This window comes from Uranotaenia lowii, chromosome 2 (assembly GCF_029784155.1).
Source record: "Uranotaenia lowii strain MFRU-FL chromosome 2, ASM2978415v1, whole genome shotgun sequence".
Lineage (NCBI taxonomy): Eukaryota > Metazoa > Arthropoda > Insecta > Diptera > Culicidae > Uranotaenia > Uranotaenia lowii.
The window spans coordinates 345,337,908-345,355,283 of NC_073692.1; the positions used below are offsets into that span (position 1 = coordinate 345,337,908).

At 34.6% G+C, this 17,376-nt stretch overlaps 2 protein-coding genes across 2 annotated transcripts in view; both read right to left on the minus strand.

The window, feature by feature from the left end:
• Positions 1–15,332: 15,332 nt before the first annotated feature.
• Positions 15,333–16,777, minus strand: LOC129743042 (putative odorant receptor 83c). Its single transcript, XM_055734984.1, has 5 exons — positions 15,972–16,777; positions 15,818–15,917; positions 15,663–15,752; positions 15,455–15,607; positions 15,333–15,393 (listed from the first exon to the last, which is right to left on the minus strand). Exons 1-5 carry the CDS (start codon positions 16,775–16,777, stop codon positions 15,340–15,342), a joined length of 1,203 nt encoding a protein of 400 aa, XP_055590959.1. The 3' UTR covers positions 15,333–15,339.
• Positions 16,778–17,092: 315 nt separating this feature from the next.
• The window catches only part of LOC129743043 (AP-1 complex subunit mu-1), a 10,971-nt gene continuing 10,687 nt past the window's right edge, over positions 17,093–17,376 (minus strand). The window contains exon 5 of the mRNA XM_055734985.1: positions 17,093–17,113. Within this exon, the coding sequence (XP_055590960.1) occupies positions 17,093–17,113 (21 nt within the window). The remainder of the gene's footprint in view (positions 17,114–17,376) is intronic.

Here is a 17,376-nt window from a genome sequence, read left to right on the forward strand (position 1 = left end):
TATTTTTAACACAAATTCACAGATCAAGATTCAGAAAATTTGTTTAAGTTATCTTTGTATTGCAATTCGAAACTCCAGCTGTAGTTCTCATTTTAAAGCAATTGCTTATGTATTATGTTGTTATTTGATTTAAAATAATGCCAACAAAACAATACAAAATTTAAAAAGTTTCTGAAAATAACATTTGTTTTTGAAAGGTGTAGCAAAGCACACGGGGTCAGCTAGTAAATAAATAAAACAACACAAAATACACATGTCAGGTACTGTATACAGCCTTCTACAACACCACACGAACCACGTCACACCCCTGAAAACTCCAGGAATCGTCTAAAAACAATTTAGACGAGTCTGAAGGAAAATCTAGAAGGAGGGAAAATTGCGTTAAGCAACTTCTTCTTGCACTTGGATCGAGACCTCGAGGCAGCTAACACCCATAATTCTAAGTTGCAGTGCAGAAAGTTATACTTTTTTAAGTGTCTAGCGCGGTATTACGGGACGTCTTTACCCGTCGCGTGGATCTGAGTGAAAAGAGGCTGAAGCCACGATAGCGTCAATTACTATCGGGCACAGCCGGAAAAACTACCCAAATTGACCGAATCCGGCTTGAGTGACCTGTTCTCCGTGTTGGGCTATTCCACGAGGTTGAGACTGGGACCGCGATAGCGCCAAGGTCTATCGGTTCCAGGAACGGAAACAGAAGGGACTGGAAACTAGGAGCCGGGAATCCTTCTATCGGGCAGAATCGAGCTGGTAAACCGAGTCGACTGTCACAGGACCAAGGCCGTTGAAGGTTCCATGAGGTACCGTGGTTGTGAATCGGTGCACACATATCCCTCTGAAGTCTGGAATTTGGCACCGAGATACCGAATTCCCCAGTAGAGCGTGGGTGGTCTTACCCGCGGTGACCACGGACGGTGGTACTAGACCAAGCAGCGGAGAGCCAAGGCAAGCAGCAGCGCGCATCGACGGGCCCTTACACGACACACCACACACTAAAACGTAAGTCTAATATTGGAAAATCAGTTAGGGAACAAGCGCAAGTTAGGGATTCAGGGAAAGTGCCAAAAAGTAAAGTTAGCCTAATAAATGGTTTGGTTCTGGCACTCTAACCCTTGAATTCTTTCTTGAGCTAGAAAGCCGACCCTGGGTGTTCTTTAGAAGAGTCCTTGTGACTGAGCGGGCTGTAACATAAGGGATTGTTACAAATTATTCAATCAAATGAAACCAAATTTGGCTTGGAAGAGTATTTGGGTACGATAAATAGTGATATGAATATTTAGTTCCCCTTCCTCGTTCCAGTGAGAACATAGAAAGTGGGGAGGGGGCTTTTTTACAATTTTCAGTATGACTGGAAAAAAAATCAAGCAAATGGAAACAAATTTGGCGTGGGAAGGTATTTGATTAAGAGAAATGTTTCTTTGATATTCCATTCATCCAGTCGGAAAATCTCAAGGGAGGAGTGTACTCTCATACAAGTTTTTACATCACTCGGGAACTCACCCAGCAAATGGAACGAGATTTGGCTTGGAAGGGTATTTGAGCACAAGGAATGTTTCTGTGTATATTTGGTACTACTGCCTCCTTCCAGTGGTGTGATAGGAAGAAAGATCCTTTTACAATTTTTCGCATAACTCCAGACCTAATAGAGCAGATAGAAACAATTTTAGCATGGGAAAGCATTTGGATACGTAAAATGGTTATTTGCTTTTTTGAGACTTCTTTCTCCTTCAATAGGGGATACAGTTAGAGAAGATAGGCGCATACACTTTTTTTTAATATTTCGATATCTAACCGAAAAAAATGGAACCAAATTTGCATGGGAGCATGGTTATTTGCTTTTTCGAGACTTCTTTCTCCTTCAATAGGGGATACAGTTAGAGAAGATAGGCGCATACACTTTTTTTTTAATATTTCGATATCTAACCGGAAAAAATGGAACCAAATTTGCATGGGAGCATAGTTTTGTACGGGCAATGTTTCTTTGATGGTTTGAAACCCCTTCTCTTGCCAGGGGAGGTATAAAATGGGAAGAGAGTCACTCATTTTTAGAATAATTCGAGAACTTATTGAGAATGAAGCCATATATGATATGGGATCAGATAAGTATACAAGAAGTGATTTTCTGATGTTAGGGATATAGGAATGGGGGAGGTGGTCATTCTCACAATTTGTATAATAATTCGAGAACAAATTTCAATATAATAAATATAGGTAAAATAAGTGTCCCGTGACGTTATTCTGTCACAAAAAAAATGTTTCTATGATAGTTTGAGACCCTCTCCACATTAAAAAGAGACAACAAAGATTCCATATATAAAAAATATTTTTGCATAAGTTATAAACTTTATGCAAAGAAATCCACAGTCATGAAAACGATGAAAACACGGATTTAAAAAAAATTAAGATAACAAAATAAAAAAGAAGAAAATTCATTTAAAAAAAACATTTGAATGTTTTTTAAATTGAATTAAAAAAAATCAGCAAACAAATGAAAAGTTAAATAACTAGGTACCACAAATTTCAACAATTCAACAAGTAGAAAATATGGTTTATGGTTCAAATAAGGGTTATTTTTGACTCCAGTAAACTCGATTAAAATTTAAGACTTAGTTAGAACCTTTAAAGAATCTGCAATATATGTAAATGTTGTTAAATAAAACTTCCAGCTGAATTTTTACCTTAGAAAAAAACAAGTTCAAAAATTATCATTTATTGTTTTAAATTTATAATTTAAATCCTGTAATTGAAGTTTTCCAAATAAAAATCTTATTTTTTATAACTGATTTTCACCAAGTTTGTGTTCCTAATCTGACTTTGATGAATATAAATTTGAATTTTTAATCAAGAATCAATTTGATTCCTTAATGAATTTTTAACATCAATATTTTAACATTGATCATAAAACTTAAATTTGAGCTCAATCTGAATACAAATCTTAGATTTGAGTTCAAAGTCTAAATTCTGCATTTTGAACCCAAATTCAAAATCTTAATCTAAATTCAAGATAAGAAATCCTACGAATTAAAAACCAAAAAGCGAAATTTGTATCAGAACTCTTGACCAGAAATCTTTTATTTGATTCTGAATTTATGATTATGGTTATTTATGTTGAATATTTTCCAATTATTCATTCGTAATTGAACTTGAAAAAATTAAATAAAACTGTGAATGATGAAATTGATTTACATTTTCCTATTCTGGACTCATGAAATTTTATTATGTTCTAACTCTCTCAACAACAAATCTTAAAAATGGTTTAAATTTTGAATATTTTCTTTTCATATTCCGAATTTATGAGTTTCGAATATGGAAAACTCACTCATCATATTTTAGATTGAAATGCAACACCAAGGTTCGAAGCAATATTCTATTCCAATGATGATCCAAACTGAAAATCAAAAACAATAAACTGGATACTTACTAGATATTTTTTTGCAAGTATCCGGGTTGGGCAAATCCAAGCAATTTTATTCTGAAACGAAATTAGGACATATTTTTTTCGAAATTTTCTCAAAAATCCGACCAATATGTAGGCAAATTATTCCAATAAAATCAAAAAGCAAAACACTTGGAAGACTGTCTGAAGCCGATTCAGAATCATCAGAAGAATCAAGCTTCGAAAAAATCGTTTGTGTTTTTTTGATAAAATTTGTTTAAAACAATGCATAGTGATTTGGACACAAGATACATAATTACAAGGACTCAACTGCAATTTTCGTTTGATTTTGAAAATAGATTGAGAAAGTCTGATCAAAATCCAGACAATCTGGTAAGTTAAGTCTTACTATATTGGGATTCAATATTTGGGACTCAATTACTATCAACAGCTGAGAAATTTTTGAAAAACAGTTGTAGAATTGTGGTCCTTGAATGAGATTTAGAGGTTTTGGAATCGAGATTGTTAGACTTTTGTTACTCTTCAATCTTTTAAGTAGTTCATCTAAAATTGATTAGAAAACTCAAAATGTATGTTGAGTAAAATAAATTAACTTGGCATTTTTGGACTTTCATGGGCGAGGGGGGGGGGGAAGCAGCTTGGTTCTCAAGTGACGAAAATATTATAATTTTTGAGCACCGGAATTAAGCTCTTATGATCGTTAAATCATTTTGATCTATAATGTACGCATTGCAACATGATGTACACATTGTTCTTCAATTTTCACCATCATTAGTTTTTTTTTTATTTTCACTATTATCAATGTAAAAACGCGTTTTTAATTCAGCTTGTTGATTCGGCGCGAATAAAGCACGGGGCACTATGAGCATTTTCTGTCGTAGAATCTAGAGCGAATTCAACTCGATGAAGGCATCGGAACTATAGAGCTACTTACAGCTTGATAAAGTAGCAATTTTGTTGAAGACATTAACGTCGTTGAAGCAAACCCTAAAAAATTAGAAGGGTCCAAAAAAAATAGTTTATTAAAAAATTTCATAGTAGGTGTTGTCTTGTAAGGATGTAGACATTTTCGCTCCTTTATTGTGAACATTAGGGGAGAATGAGGATACATTTTTCATTTTTTCCTCATACCATTTTGGAAAAATTTTGCAGATCGCCGTCTATTGCATTCTCACACAGCTTGTAATTTAAATTGTATATGCTGCAAAAGTTAGTTTGATACATGATCCCGTATATAAACTGTATTTTGAAAGACTTGAACCTCTATTTAAAGAGACTTGATCCTTTAATCATCCTTTAAGTCATGCAATATCTAAAGATAAAAGTTCCATTGACTTTTTTGGCCTTTTTTTTGTTTGCATTTCACAGTTTTAAAGTGTCAGACAAAAAAAAATAAAGTTCGTCTTTTACTCTATAATCATTGCATACTCAAAGGCACAATTTTCTAATTTTCAGTTCAAAACACTTTTTGAGTTCTTTTAATCAGAAAATTATTCTATAAGTATAAGTCAAAGGAAAAATTTAAATAATTTTGTGCCTAGCAATGATCAACGTCCAATAAAAAGAAAACCAAATGTTTTTTGGAGTCGAGGGATCAAGTGAACCCATAACATGCATTTTGGAAAACATTTTCTTAAAAGGAATGAGAGTTAACTATTGCTTTGAAAATATGGCATAAAAAAGTTCATATTATACTCTTACGATTGCCATATTTGAATGAATATTTTTATTAAAAAATTTTCGTGTGGGAAACATTTTAGAATGATAAAAAAAGATCTTAAAGTCACATTTCGTTAGATTTTTCGAAAAAGTTGAGCCTATCTATAAATGAATTTTTGTCTGTCTGTCTTACTGTTCCCTATATACACGAAAACTACTGAACCGATTTGCGTGAAAAATGACAGATGGGGGTATTGAAGGCCAGGGAAGGTTCCTATAATAGTTTGGGACCCCTCCCTATCCCTGGAAGGGAGGAGGGGGTCTCTCAAAATTAATGTAATAAGTTTTCCTAACTCGAGAACTGATCAAGCAAATCAAACCAAATTTGACATGGGAGTGTATTTTGGTACGAGAAATGATTCTATAACATTTTCGTAGGTGATTTAAAGAATTAGAGAATCATGAGGGATCAAAGAACGAAAGAACATAAGCCGTATACTGCCGCTCATAGCAAGTCCGTCCCATTTGCGTTTTCATCATTTTTCAGTTTATCGCTGGAAACACTTTAGTTTCATCTGTAGTTTCAAGAGAAAACTTTTTTTTAGTACTTTGTTCTGATGAACATCGAAAAAAACCTCAAGAAATTTTGTCCCATTGAACAAATGATCGCAAGTCGGTCCCATATGGCATAAATCATCGCAAGTCGGTCCCACAGCCATAAGGGCCCAGCAAATGATTTTCAACAGAATCAAAACGAAAGAATAATCCTTATAAAGCGAAAATCTTTCATTGTCCGTAGCAGTGACAGATTCTGTTGATTACTTTGATAAAAAACGCATACAAGTGCTGAATTAGCGTTGGACTTATTACGATTTTTCAATGCCATTTTTCTCATTTCAACAAAAACGCAAATGGGACGGACTTGCTATGAGCGGCAGTATATATCATGAAATTTTCGAAAAGACACAACGGCTCACCGGCAGGACTTGAACCTGCAATCTCCGATTCAGTACAACGGCGTTGCACGAGATTGCAGGTTCAAGTCCTGCCGGTGAGCTGTTGTATCTTTTTCGAAAATTTCATAATATCTTTGGCTTATATTCTTTCGTTATTTGATACCTCATGTTTCTCTAATTATTTCCATCACCAACGAAAATGTGATTACTTTCAGGTACAAAGATGTACCAAGCGACTTCATAACATCAGTATTGGTTTCAATGATTGTTTGGTACCGCTCTCTTCTTCCAATAGGAAAATAGGGAGCGGGGAGGGGGCTTCCATACAATTTTTGCACCATTCGAGGAATAATCAAGCAAATGGAACCAAATTATGGGTAAGCCAAATATGGGTAAGAAAAATATTTTAAATATGGTTTGAGACTCCTTTCTCTTTCTATTGTTGAAATAAAAAATGGGGATAGGCCTCTCATATATTTTTTTTGCAACATTGGAGATCTAATCAAGAAAATGAAACCAAATTCAACATGGGTGGTTATTTGGGTACGAGAAAGGTTTTCTCTGATTATTTGGGGCCCCCCTTCTATTTGAGCGGGGAGATGCAAAAGGGAGGAGGTGGTCTTTCATATAATTTAATGCAATATTCGATAAGTAATCATGCAAATGAATCCAAATTTCACCTAGGAAGGTATAAGGTTACGAGTTAAGATTCTGCGATGTTTGAGACCCTTTTCACTGGGGGGATAGGAAGGGGGGAGGGGTCTCATTTTTATGCGTTACTCGAGAACTAATCAAATAAATAAACCCAATTTATCATGGAAGTGGGTATATTCGAGTACGAGAAATAATTTTTTTTATATTTTGAGACCCCTCCCTCCCTTCTTGTTGGAGGAGGCGAAGGAGGAGGGATGTTATCATACCATATTTTTGGATAACTTGAGAACTTATTTTTCAAATAATATAGCAGAGGGTATTCGAGTAGATTTTTTTTTCTATAATTATTTAAGGTTTTGCTTGAAAATCATTTTTGGTCTTCCTTTACTATTTCCAACAAACCAGCTTTATTCTAATTTATCGCATAATATTCTACCACTAAATAAAATGTGTGATCTGCAAACCCTATTATTTGTTTTTGATAGTTTACATTCAGAAACGAATAGAAATATTAGCTTTACCATCGGAGAACGATTGCATAACACTCGTCAATCACGTCACCTTCAACGCAGTATTTCAACAACAACTCTAGGTCAATGTAGAATATCGTTTATTGGACCTACTAAATACAATACATTGCCAAACCATATAAAAATTATAAACAATCGACTTGCCTTCAAATCCAAATTAATACTCTATCTCAAAGAAACTCAAGTTTGATAACCATCAACCATCATATTAGTTTTTGTTATTTTTAAATTTTTTTTTTGTTTTTACCTTTATCTATTTTTAAGACAGCCTTAGTTTAATTTAGTATAACCTTTTTTTAACTTTTTTAATCTAGTAAATATTTGTTTTGTAGTGAATCTCTTAAAAGGATATTTCATCCACTGAGATTCACATGTAACGTAATTATCGTATTTATTCTCGTCCATTCTCTCGCAACTAGTTTAAAAAAAAATCATTGGTTCCCAGCATGAGTAGAGTTTTGTTCGCGTTTGTTATTGTTTTTGTGCTGTCGACATGCTGGGAGCAGAAGCGTCCATTTCCAGGGAACTCAAATGAGTTTTTTGGTGTGGGGGAGTGTGGCGGGCAACTTAAAGGTATATAAAAAAAAAAAAAAAAAAGGTCTCTTCCTACTTTCAGTGAATCGGTAGGAAGGGGAAGGAGAGCTCCAATACAATTTTTTTTATAACTCGAATGCTTATCTGGCAGATGGAAAAAAATTGGGAAAAGTATTTCAGTACAAAAAATATTTCTAAGATGATATATTTCCCATCACGGGATAGGGAAGAGAAGAGAGGTGCCATAAGTATGTTTTGATAAATTCAAAAGCTCATCTAATAAATAGGAATTACCAAATTTTACAGGGAGAGTATTAGGGTATGAGAAATGATTCTTTGTTTATTAAAAAAAAACCTTTACACCTTCCAGTGGGGGATAAGAGAAGGACTGAACTTGAAAGAGAAAGTAATCGAGTAGGGAAGAGTGGGGTATCATGGCCACTTTTTTTCTTTGCTTCATAACTTCTTTATTATAAAAGATGAATAGAATGAAAATAAATGTAAAGATGTTCTACATTTTTAAGGTATCATAAGGCTTTTTTTTATTTTTAAAATACATTAACTTCCCGATTTCTGACTGTTTTAAAAAAGTTTTTTTTATTGTATTTTGAAAAACTGTAGGGATACTTGGGCCACCAAATTCAAATTGACAAGATAACATGCAAAGCTTATGAGTTGACCCAAAACTGAAATTTCATAGTTCATTGAGTTATTTTAAGACAATTTCAGATGACAAAATAAAAAAGAGAGTTGTGTATGATCGAATAGTTACTTATTTCTGGCTCGGGAAAATTTCGGCAAAATTCTTTACAAAGGATTTATGTTCGTCTCTATCGCACTAGAAATAAAATATCAAAATGTTTTTCATAACTCTTAATTTGGCATAAGAAAACTTCAGATAGGTAAAGCGCATTTTAAGTTCTGAATGTGTATAAAAACACCAAAATATAGGTGGTCCAAGATACCCCACAAAATGTAGTCCACGATTCCCCACTAGCTATGATTTGCAAATTGGTTGCGTTTGTGCGACTTATTTATGTTTCATCAAAAATTCCATTTGCACGTAAAAGAACATGACAAAACTAAGATCATAAGCGTATGAGCATATTTTTGTTATGTACTTCAGGTCTCCCACGCATTCAATTGGCGGGTGCTTGTTGATTTATGTAGGTACATTTTTCTAGGCTAGTTAAATAAAAGAAGCACATGATGACAACATATAGAAAAATATGCTTACGCAAAGCGACGACAATGGCAGTGGGATTGAGATTTTTATCTCAACACATAGCTGAGATATTTAGAGTGGCCCACGTTACTCCACTCTCCCCTACATTTTTGCGTTACGTAATATTTGATGTTGCTTAAGCAATTTTTTTATAGCCATAATATTTAAGGGAAATTTTTGAGTTCTTATTATTGTGCATCTTGAAAAAGAAGAAGGAATAAAAAATTATGTACTCTTATTTTCATCTAAAATAAAAAAAATTGCAAAAGTATGGAATTTCCACAGATGTTTTTAATTGATCAATCTTCAAGAACGATTAAAATAATTACAACAAATCAGCAGCAAGGAGCCTATCTCAGCCAGTAAAGGTCACCTGAATTCTAAAAGTACCCTCATAAGATTCCTGTTATTGATCATAAACTTTGGTCCAAAGTGGTGCAGCAATGGAAATGTGTAAACAGTTGAAGACTTTCAAAAGCACTCGCTCAACATTGAGAAATCCAGTAAAACATTTCGAAGAAGTCTGCAGCTCATTGAACAAGACAGGCATCAAGCTGCTAGGAATGGACGTGCTGGATATGAACTTTTCGTTCATAAACCCTCGTTTCATAATTCTTCTATTCATAATGACTTCTTTTGTGTATGCCGATATAGAATCTGCAATTCTATCGAAAAACTTTGGGGAGCTGTCGTACAACTTGGCCGTACTAGGGTTCGGCTTGCAAGGCTTTGCAAAGTTCGATTCTTACATACTCAAAAAGAAATTTATGAATGAACTCATCTTTCAAATCCTGGACAACATGAAAGAACTGCAACAGAAAGAACGATTACGAGAAATATTTCTGGATGCAATAGCTTTTTCGATTATTTTTAGAAAGTTTTACACTGTTCTCTATGCAAGTTTTGGTATTGTATGCTGCTCTTTTGGAATTGCCATCTACATTTTTACCGGCAATCGGGAACTGTCTTTCGGATTCCAATTTTCCTTCATAAATACTTCTGAATTGTTAGGATATCTGATAACCTACATGTATCAGGTTGCTGGATCAATCGCAGTGATAGCGAGCTCATTCATCAACGATGTCCTTATAGTTTTGATAATGGTCAGTATATTTGCCATGCACGATTGCATCATTTCGGAATTGAAAGAACTCGATAGATTAGCCCAGTTGGGAGAAAAAAATGAAGAAACATCTTCCGTACAAGGTCAATTGAGATTTATAATTGAGCAACATCAGAAAATTTTGAGGTATGGCAATTGGAACTCTAATTTGTGATCAACTTTTGCAGGCCCATTTTATGTGTTTCAGATTTCTAGAAAAATTCAACCGAGTTTTCAGCATGTATTTTCTTATGAGCTTGTTTTGTTTGACTGCTATCATGATCATTTCTTTGATTGCACTAATTTGGGTAAGAACCTGCGTGAGTGTTAGCATAAATCAGTGAAAGACGATTTAATTTTTTTTTAATTTTAGACCCAATGGTATCCGGCAGGCGCTGTTAGTGTAGTTGCATCGTTTCAAATATTTTCGTTATGTCTGTTGGGAACGTTTCTCTCTATCAAAGTAATGTGGAAAGTCAACTTTTTAGTGTATAAGGTATAACAGTTATTATTTTTCAGAGCGAAGAAGTTATCGAGGCAGCTTATAAAGTATCGTGGTACAAGCTTGACATAAAGTCGCAAAAATCAATTAAGTTTTTTCTAGCTAATACCCAAAACTACAAGGAGATATCGTTTAAATTTGGAAAAATGAATATCAAAACATTTGTTCAGGTAAGTTTATAATACAAAAATATCGAAAATAAAAAAAATACATTGGATTTATGTATTTATACCTTACAGAGTCACCGAACAGTTTATAGTTTTCTAACCATGGCTATAACAATGGAAAAATAAGAAAAATTAACATTGCATTTCAAATTGAAGCCTTCAAGTGAAAGTGCATACACCTAGTTCGATACTACACTCATAAATTCACTAAATTTATAAATTTTGTGTGTTGTTTTTATGGATATAGAAAATTAAACCTATTTGTTATGAGTCAAAACGTAGATTCATAAAATTTCAACATAATGAAACATCATGAAGTAAATAGAATAGTAAATGAATTATCAGTAACATATTCGTAATAATGTGGTTTTCATATATTTTTAGTTTCAATAAAGATTCTAACTAATCTAAATTTTGAAAAACTGTTGTACACCTTAAAAAATTGAATTTTTCGTAAGTTGAGAATCAAACTTTTGTTACAAATGGAATGTTGTTCAAAGTTGTGAGACAATGTTTATTTTCATCTGCGATCGGCAAGTTACATTTCTTCGAATTTAACACGTTCTCGGAGCGAGAGAGAAAAGAGGGAGACCTCCTACTTTGCAACGTGTGGCTAAACTGAGCAGCTAATTCGAGTATGAGAGCGTCACACGTTTTTGATGTGACGGGGCCTCCCAGTAAATACACCCGTCACCCGACTATGGGTCCCATGGCGACGAACGTGTTAAAAGATAAAGGAAAACGACCCAAAAAAAGTGGGTACCTCAATCTGGTTTTGCTCCTCATCAAAAAACGGGCTCTGATTTTTTTTCATGGCGACCGTTAAGAATTTAACTGCAAAGATAACATTTCATTTGAGTTTTGATTTTCCGATGAAATGATCTAGATTAAATTTAAAATAACTACAGTAATTCTGCATATCGAAATTTAAATAAATATAAAACACACTTTATAAGGACACATTATAAAAAAATCACTATAAAGAATAGTTCAAATATAAGCAATGCTGGAAATGTGTAAAAAAATTTTTTAAAAATATTCGATAGTATCCATGAACAATTCAGGAATCCATCTGCTCGGAATGAACGTGGTGGGCATAAATTTCTGATGTATGAATCCACGTTTTAAAGTTTTTTATTCGTAATATCTAATTTTGTGTATGCAGAATTAGAATCTGCAATACGAGCCAAAAATTTTGAAAAATTTAAATATAACATGGCCTTTCTTGAGTGTAACCTGCAAGGCTGATTCTAACATTTTTTGAAGTAGTAAAACACCAAGAATTGTTTTGAGTAGATTTACAAAGTCTGAAAAGTTGCGATAACAGCACAAGTTAAAATAAATATTTTTATAAGGGCAAAATGGCCACCTTAAAGAGGTCACTTATTTAACCATAGAAAACAGCTTTATTATGTGAGTTAGTTCATTGTTTCGAGTTCAGACTGTGTTAACTCTTAGATTTCTCCTAAACACAATGCGCAATAGGTTCTTCCGGAAAAGGGAGTTCTCTCTGAAGGAAAATTGCTTTTGAAAATACAACATGATTTACAATCAAAACCAACTTGTTACAGTCAAACTCAAGCAACTAAAAGTCCCATAAAACAGGTACGAAAAAGCGAACTTAGCACCATCATTGATCTGAATTCGTTCTTTGCAGCTCAAAATTTAAGTTCTTATTGATGCTTTCAAATTCCAAAACAAATCTAAATGACCTGCTATTCAGCTTCCAGCGGCCTTTCAATTCAACTTCCAAAAAAAAGTCGTTAAATGAGCAAAAAATTCTCTCCCTATCTAGAATTTCACCTTAGACATCAGTTCATATAACTTTTTCTTTATTATTTACTATGCCATGAGGCCTGGCGTCGGATTCCAAACTCGACAAATAGCGTTTTGTCGAGATTTGTTCAACTTGGAGCTCCATTGCTTCTTTCTTTCACTTCTTTAACTTCCTACATATCCACACTCAAGTTATCAAATGACTCATTGAAAAAAAACCTGCCCGGCTTTGAGATCAAGCCCCGACCTTCCTGATGACATTCGAACACGCTACCACGAGGCCACGCCAAGATGTTGTTATAGTTGAAACTAAAACTCGAAGTGAATATATGATTTTATAGCATACCTGCAGGCGCACTCGCCCAACCAAAAAGCCAGGAAGATAGTACTCCAATGCACTTTTTGTGACTAGGTAAATCGCGTTTATAGTCCTTTTGTACCCTTTTTGTGACTTAAGTCTCTTACAACGTACATATTGTGCAAGTTCGCTTCGAGTCCGTTGGCTGAACGGGAGACACAACACCTATCTCGCCAAATGTCGTTAGCTAACTGACGATCACTCACAGCACGACAGCTCAGCCGTCGTTTGTGTGAGTATAGTAAGGAAGAAGGAGAGAGATTATTGACTCAGAAAGGCCTATGGGCCGAGAGAGTATCGCGCTCGCAATTATCGGCTACACATCTCCCCCCTACACAAAAATGCAAAAAAACAGAAACAAAACGTTTAGGAGGCAAAATTTTAAACCATGAATGTGTAAATATACGCATATTTGATTTCGTTTCCTCAAACTTTCATCAAACCATTTTCGTGAGCACAACTGCCATCTCCTTTTATGCTTATTCATGTGAATAATATTTCTTCTTAAGTGAGACATACCGCCATGAACTTATAACTTCTTTATTAAAGTGACTCTGGAATGATTTTTTGTCACAATTTACAAGAGTTTTCTTTTACACTCTATATCATACATTTAAAACGTGTCAGTTTAATCCACATTTTGTTATTCTGCCATTCGCTGTTTCAATCAAATCGGTTTTCCTTCAAACAGAATAGTCACATCTCTGTAAACAATTCTATCGTTTTTATTAACCTGAACTCAATTGAAGTCATGCGTATAAGGGACATCTACAAACTTGCGGTCAAAAAATGCAGTTTACTCAATCCTCGCCTCCGTTTTCAACATCCTACTAAAGACAACCATATATCCCAGTACAGTCTAATTTTAAGTTGAACTTTCAGAATACTCCAATATTGATTTTCCAATCCAATCAACCAAGTGCTTTGCTCAAACCCACTTTTTGTACTGAACATCCTGCTCCAGATAAATGGTCACATTGCCCCAACGCAGTTAATTTTAAACGTGAACCATCAGAACACCCTTGAAGTGGTCCTCCCAATCCAATGGTTATTAAAATGTAAACCTTCCGTCTCACCTTTTTCCTGTTGGACCTGCCGTTCCAACAATTGTTCAGATGAAGACCTTCCGTCTCACCTTTTCCTTGTTGGACCTCCCGTTCCAACGATTATTCAGATGAAAACCTTCCGTCTCACCTTTTTCCTGTTGGACCTCCCGTTCCAACGATTATTCAGATGAAGACCTTCCGTCTCACCTTTTTCTTGTTGGACCTCCCGTTCCAACAATTATTCAGATGAAGACCTTCCGTCTCACCTTTTCCTTGTTGGACCTCCCGTTCCAACAATTGTTTAGATGAAGACCTTCCGTCTCACCTTTTTCTTGTTGGACCTCTCGTTCCAACAATTGTTCAGATTTAGACCATCTGTCTCACCTTTTCCCTTTTGCTATTAAGGAAAGTATTTATTTATTTCGTCATTTGCCTAGGCAATGTTTTCAGTAGAGTTTCGTTTTCAAAATAAATTTTTCAGATTGTAATTTTTTTTTAACCTGCAATAGGTTAGTTAAGCTTTTTTTTATTGTAAATCTCCTGCATGTTTTTTGTTGTGTTTAAGCCAATTTTAATTTTGTCATATTTTGTGTTTAATTTTCTTTTTTTTATTATTAATTTCTATTTTTATTCATCAAAATCGTTAGGTTTCACTCGATTTCTAATTTCAAGTTGAGTTACTGCTTCCATCGACTTGCTTAGACGAAGACTTGAAATCAAGCGTCTAGTATTACTTGATCCCCCGACAAGACAAACAATAACAGATAATGTTGAGTAAACAAAACTAATTTATATATGCTGAAAGAAGCTTACTGTGAATTAGGCTTATTTTGTAATAAGTTCAACAACGTCTTTCGAACGATAATAAATTAAATTTGTGCACTATTCCGGGATCAGTAATTAATACTTCTATTCTACCAACAAAAATATTGTTATCTTTTTTTAAAACATCAATTGCGACCATGGTATGGTTTTATAAACACTTCAGGAGAAGTGCTGACAAAAAACTCAACCAAAACAAGCCATTACATTTGGCCATGACATTTGGCCATACACAAATACATTTGTAGCGGGCTCGAGCAATGCGAGAAAAAAAAGTCGACACCAGCATATGAAAATAAACCCAACGCGTGCTACCTGCTAGCGAAAAAGAAAGAACGGTATTTTCGTGACAAGTACATATAGTTCACTCATTATATTACATACAACGTACAAATCAATCACTTTTAAAACTTTCAAGTTCATTAATGGGTACATAGAGCTCACTCACGGGAATTGGGTACTTGTTTCTCTTTGTCAGCCAATATATAACTTTCAAAGTTTTCTTTTAACTGAATATGGGACTTTTAGCTGCTTGGGTAGCCGTATCTGTGACATATATGAATGAGTATGGAATTTATTATTTCATTTGGTTTTCTAAAGCTTTCCTCCATCTAGCGTCGAGATGCTACAAGCATTGTAAAAAGACTGTAAACCAACTTGTGAGCCTGAACAAAAGAATAAAGAGTTTTAAAATTAATCTAACTATTGTTGATCGACTCCAAATACCTTAACAAAAGTTTGCATATTCATTTGACCAAAGTGATAGGATATATTTTTGTAGTTCTGTGCCATCATCAACAGAAATTTGACCGATTTTTGCGATCGTACTCCAAACATATACCATGATACTCTGTAGCATTCCTTGCACAGTTCTTCGCACTAGAATTTAAAAAGAGCATTATGTTTCTGTTAAAAAAAATGGCACCAATGTTACTTTTAAAGACAGAAGTGTTCCTAGCAGACATAAAGAAAAAATTTGAAACGATGCAACTACGCAAAAAACTATTCCAGGATACCAGCTCGTCTGTGAAAAAAAAAGGCAGACTTTGAAATTAAACTAGCTTAGAAGGAACATTTCCTGGTACAAACCCAAATGAGAGCCACGAGTGACATGGCCATTACTCCGGTAAGGCAAACAAGACTCAAAAAGAAATACACGCTGTATGTGCTGTTGAATTGATTCACATACCTAAAAATAAACATTTCTAAGAAATATTCCAAATTTATGAAAATCGTAGCCTACTTTATCAATATTTGATGTTTTTGAATTATACGCTTTATTTTCATTTCAATATCCGAACGCACTGTTTCCGGCTCCTCAACCATGCATAACCCATCCAAATCTCTCAAATCCGAAATTATACAATCATACAAGGCCAAAATGGAGGAAATCATGAACACAATCCCAAGATCATTGCAATACGAGCTGACAATAACCGCAACGATTGCAGCCGTTTGATAGAGATAGGTCAGCAAATAACCCACCCAACCGGATGTACTTAAGAAAGAAAACTGAAACCCAAACGTGAGAGCCAAGGTTCCAGTGTAAAGTGATACCAAAATACCAAAACTGAAACAAACTACTCCAAAACCTCCATACAGATAGATATACAACTTTTTAAAAACCATAACAAACGTAATGGAATCTAAAAATATTTCTCGATACTGCACATGCTTCTGGAATTCCTCCAAGTTTCTCAGTAGTTCGTTAATCAAGGTATACATTTTGAGTTTCTTAAAAATGTAAGCATCGAATTTTGCAAATCCTTGAATTCCTAAGCCAAGAACCGCCAGATTGTAGATAAGTTCTCCAAAATCCTCCGCAAGAACTGCTGCCTCAATATCCGCGTACAAAAAGCTGAACATGATCGATAGCAGGAAAATGAAACGAGGGTTCACAAATGAAAATTTCATATCCAACACGTCCATTCCCAGGAACCTAACGGCTGCGTTGTTCAAATTTATCACCAGTTGATTTGTTTCTTTGGCTGGATTTATCAAAGTGCCACGAATTTTCCAGAACAAGCTCAAATGTTTGCACTTTTCCATTTTCGCAATTGTTAACCTTTTGCCTGACTCGATAGTTATGATCTTCACCGGAAAGTGCTTCCGGTAGTTATACTACCTTCGATGGAAACACCCCTCCTCTTACTGGATGAATAATGTACCACCTGGTGCGAAGTTCACGAGTGGTTCGAAATAATTAAATCTATTTCAACTACCTTTCCCGTTCATAAGTGCGAAAAATATTCACTTATGCATTTGGTAAACTACTCTTCCTCAGATTCAATTTTCAATTTCCAGATTCCTATTCCAAATATAGACAAGACACAATTTAAAGAATTCCAAAATCAGATTACACACTTAAGGCCCTTTGCACTTCTCCTGGGAAAAAAAAAACCGTTAAAAATCGTTTTTCGTCAATAACTAAAAAAACGCGAATAAAATAAATTTTGTAATTTTGTTCATATACCACGTGGACAGAAAAATGAGGTTTCTGACCCCTTCCTCCCTCCTTAATATTTTTTTTTTTTAATTTACCCACCCAGAAGAAAAGTTCGTGATGAAACCCCAGGGACAACGGAATAAAAACAGATTTATTTAGAGGTTTCCACAAACGAGTCTCGCTGGAATTTCATCTTTCAATC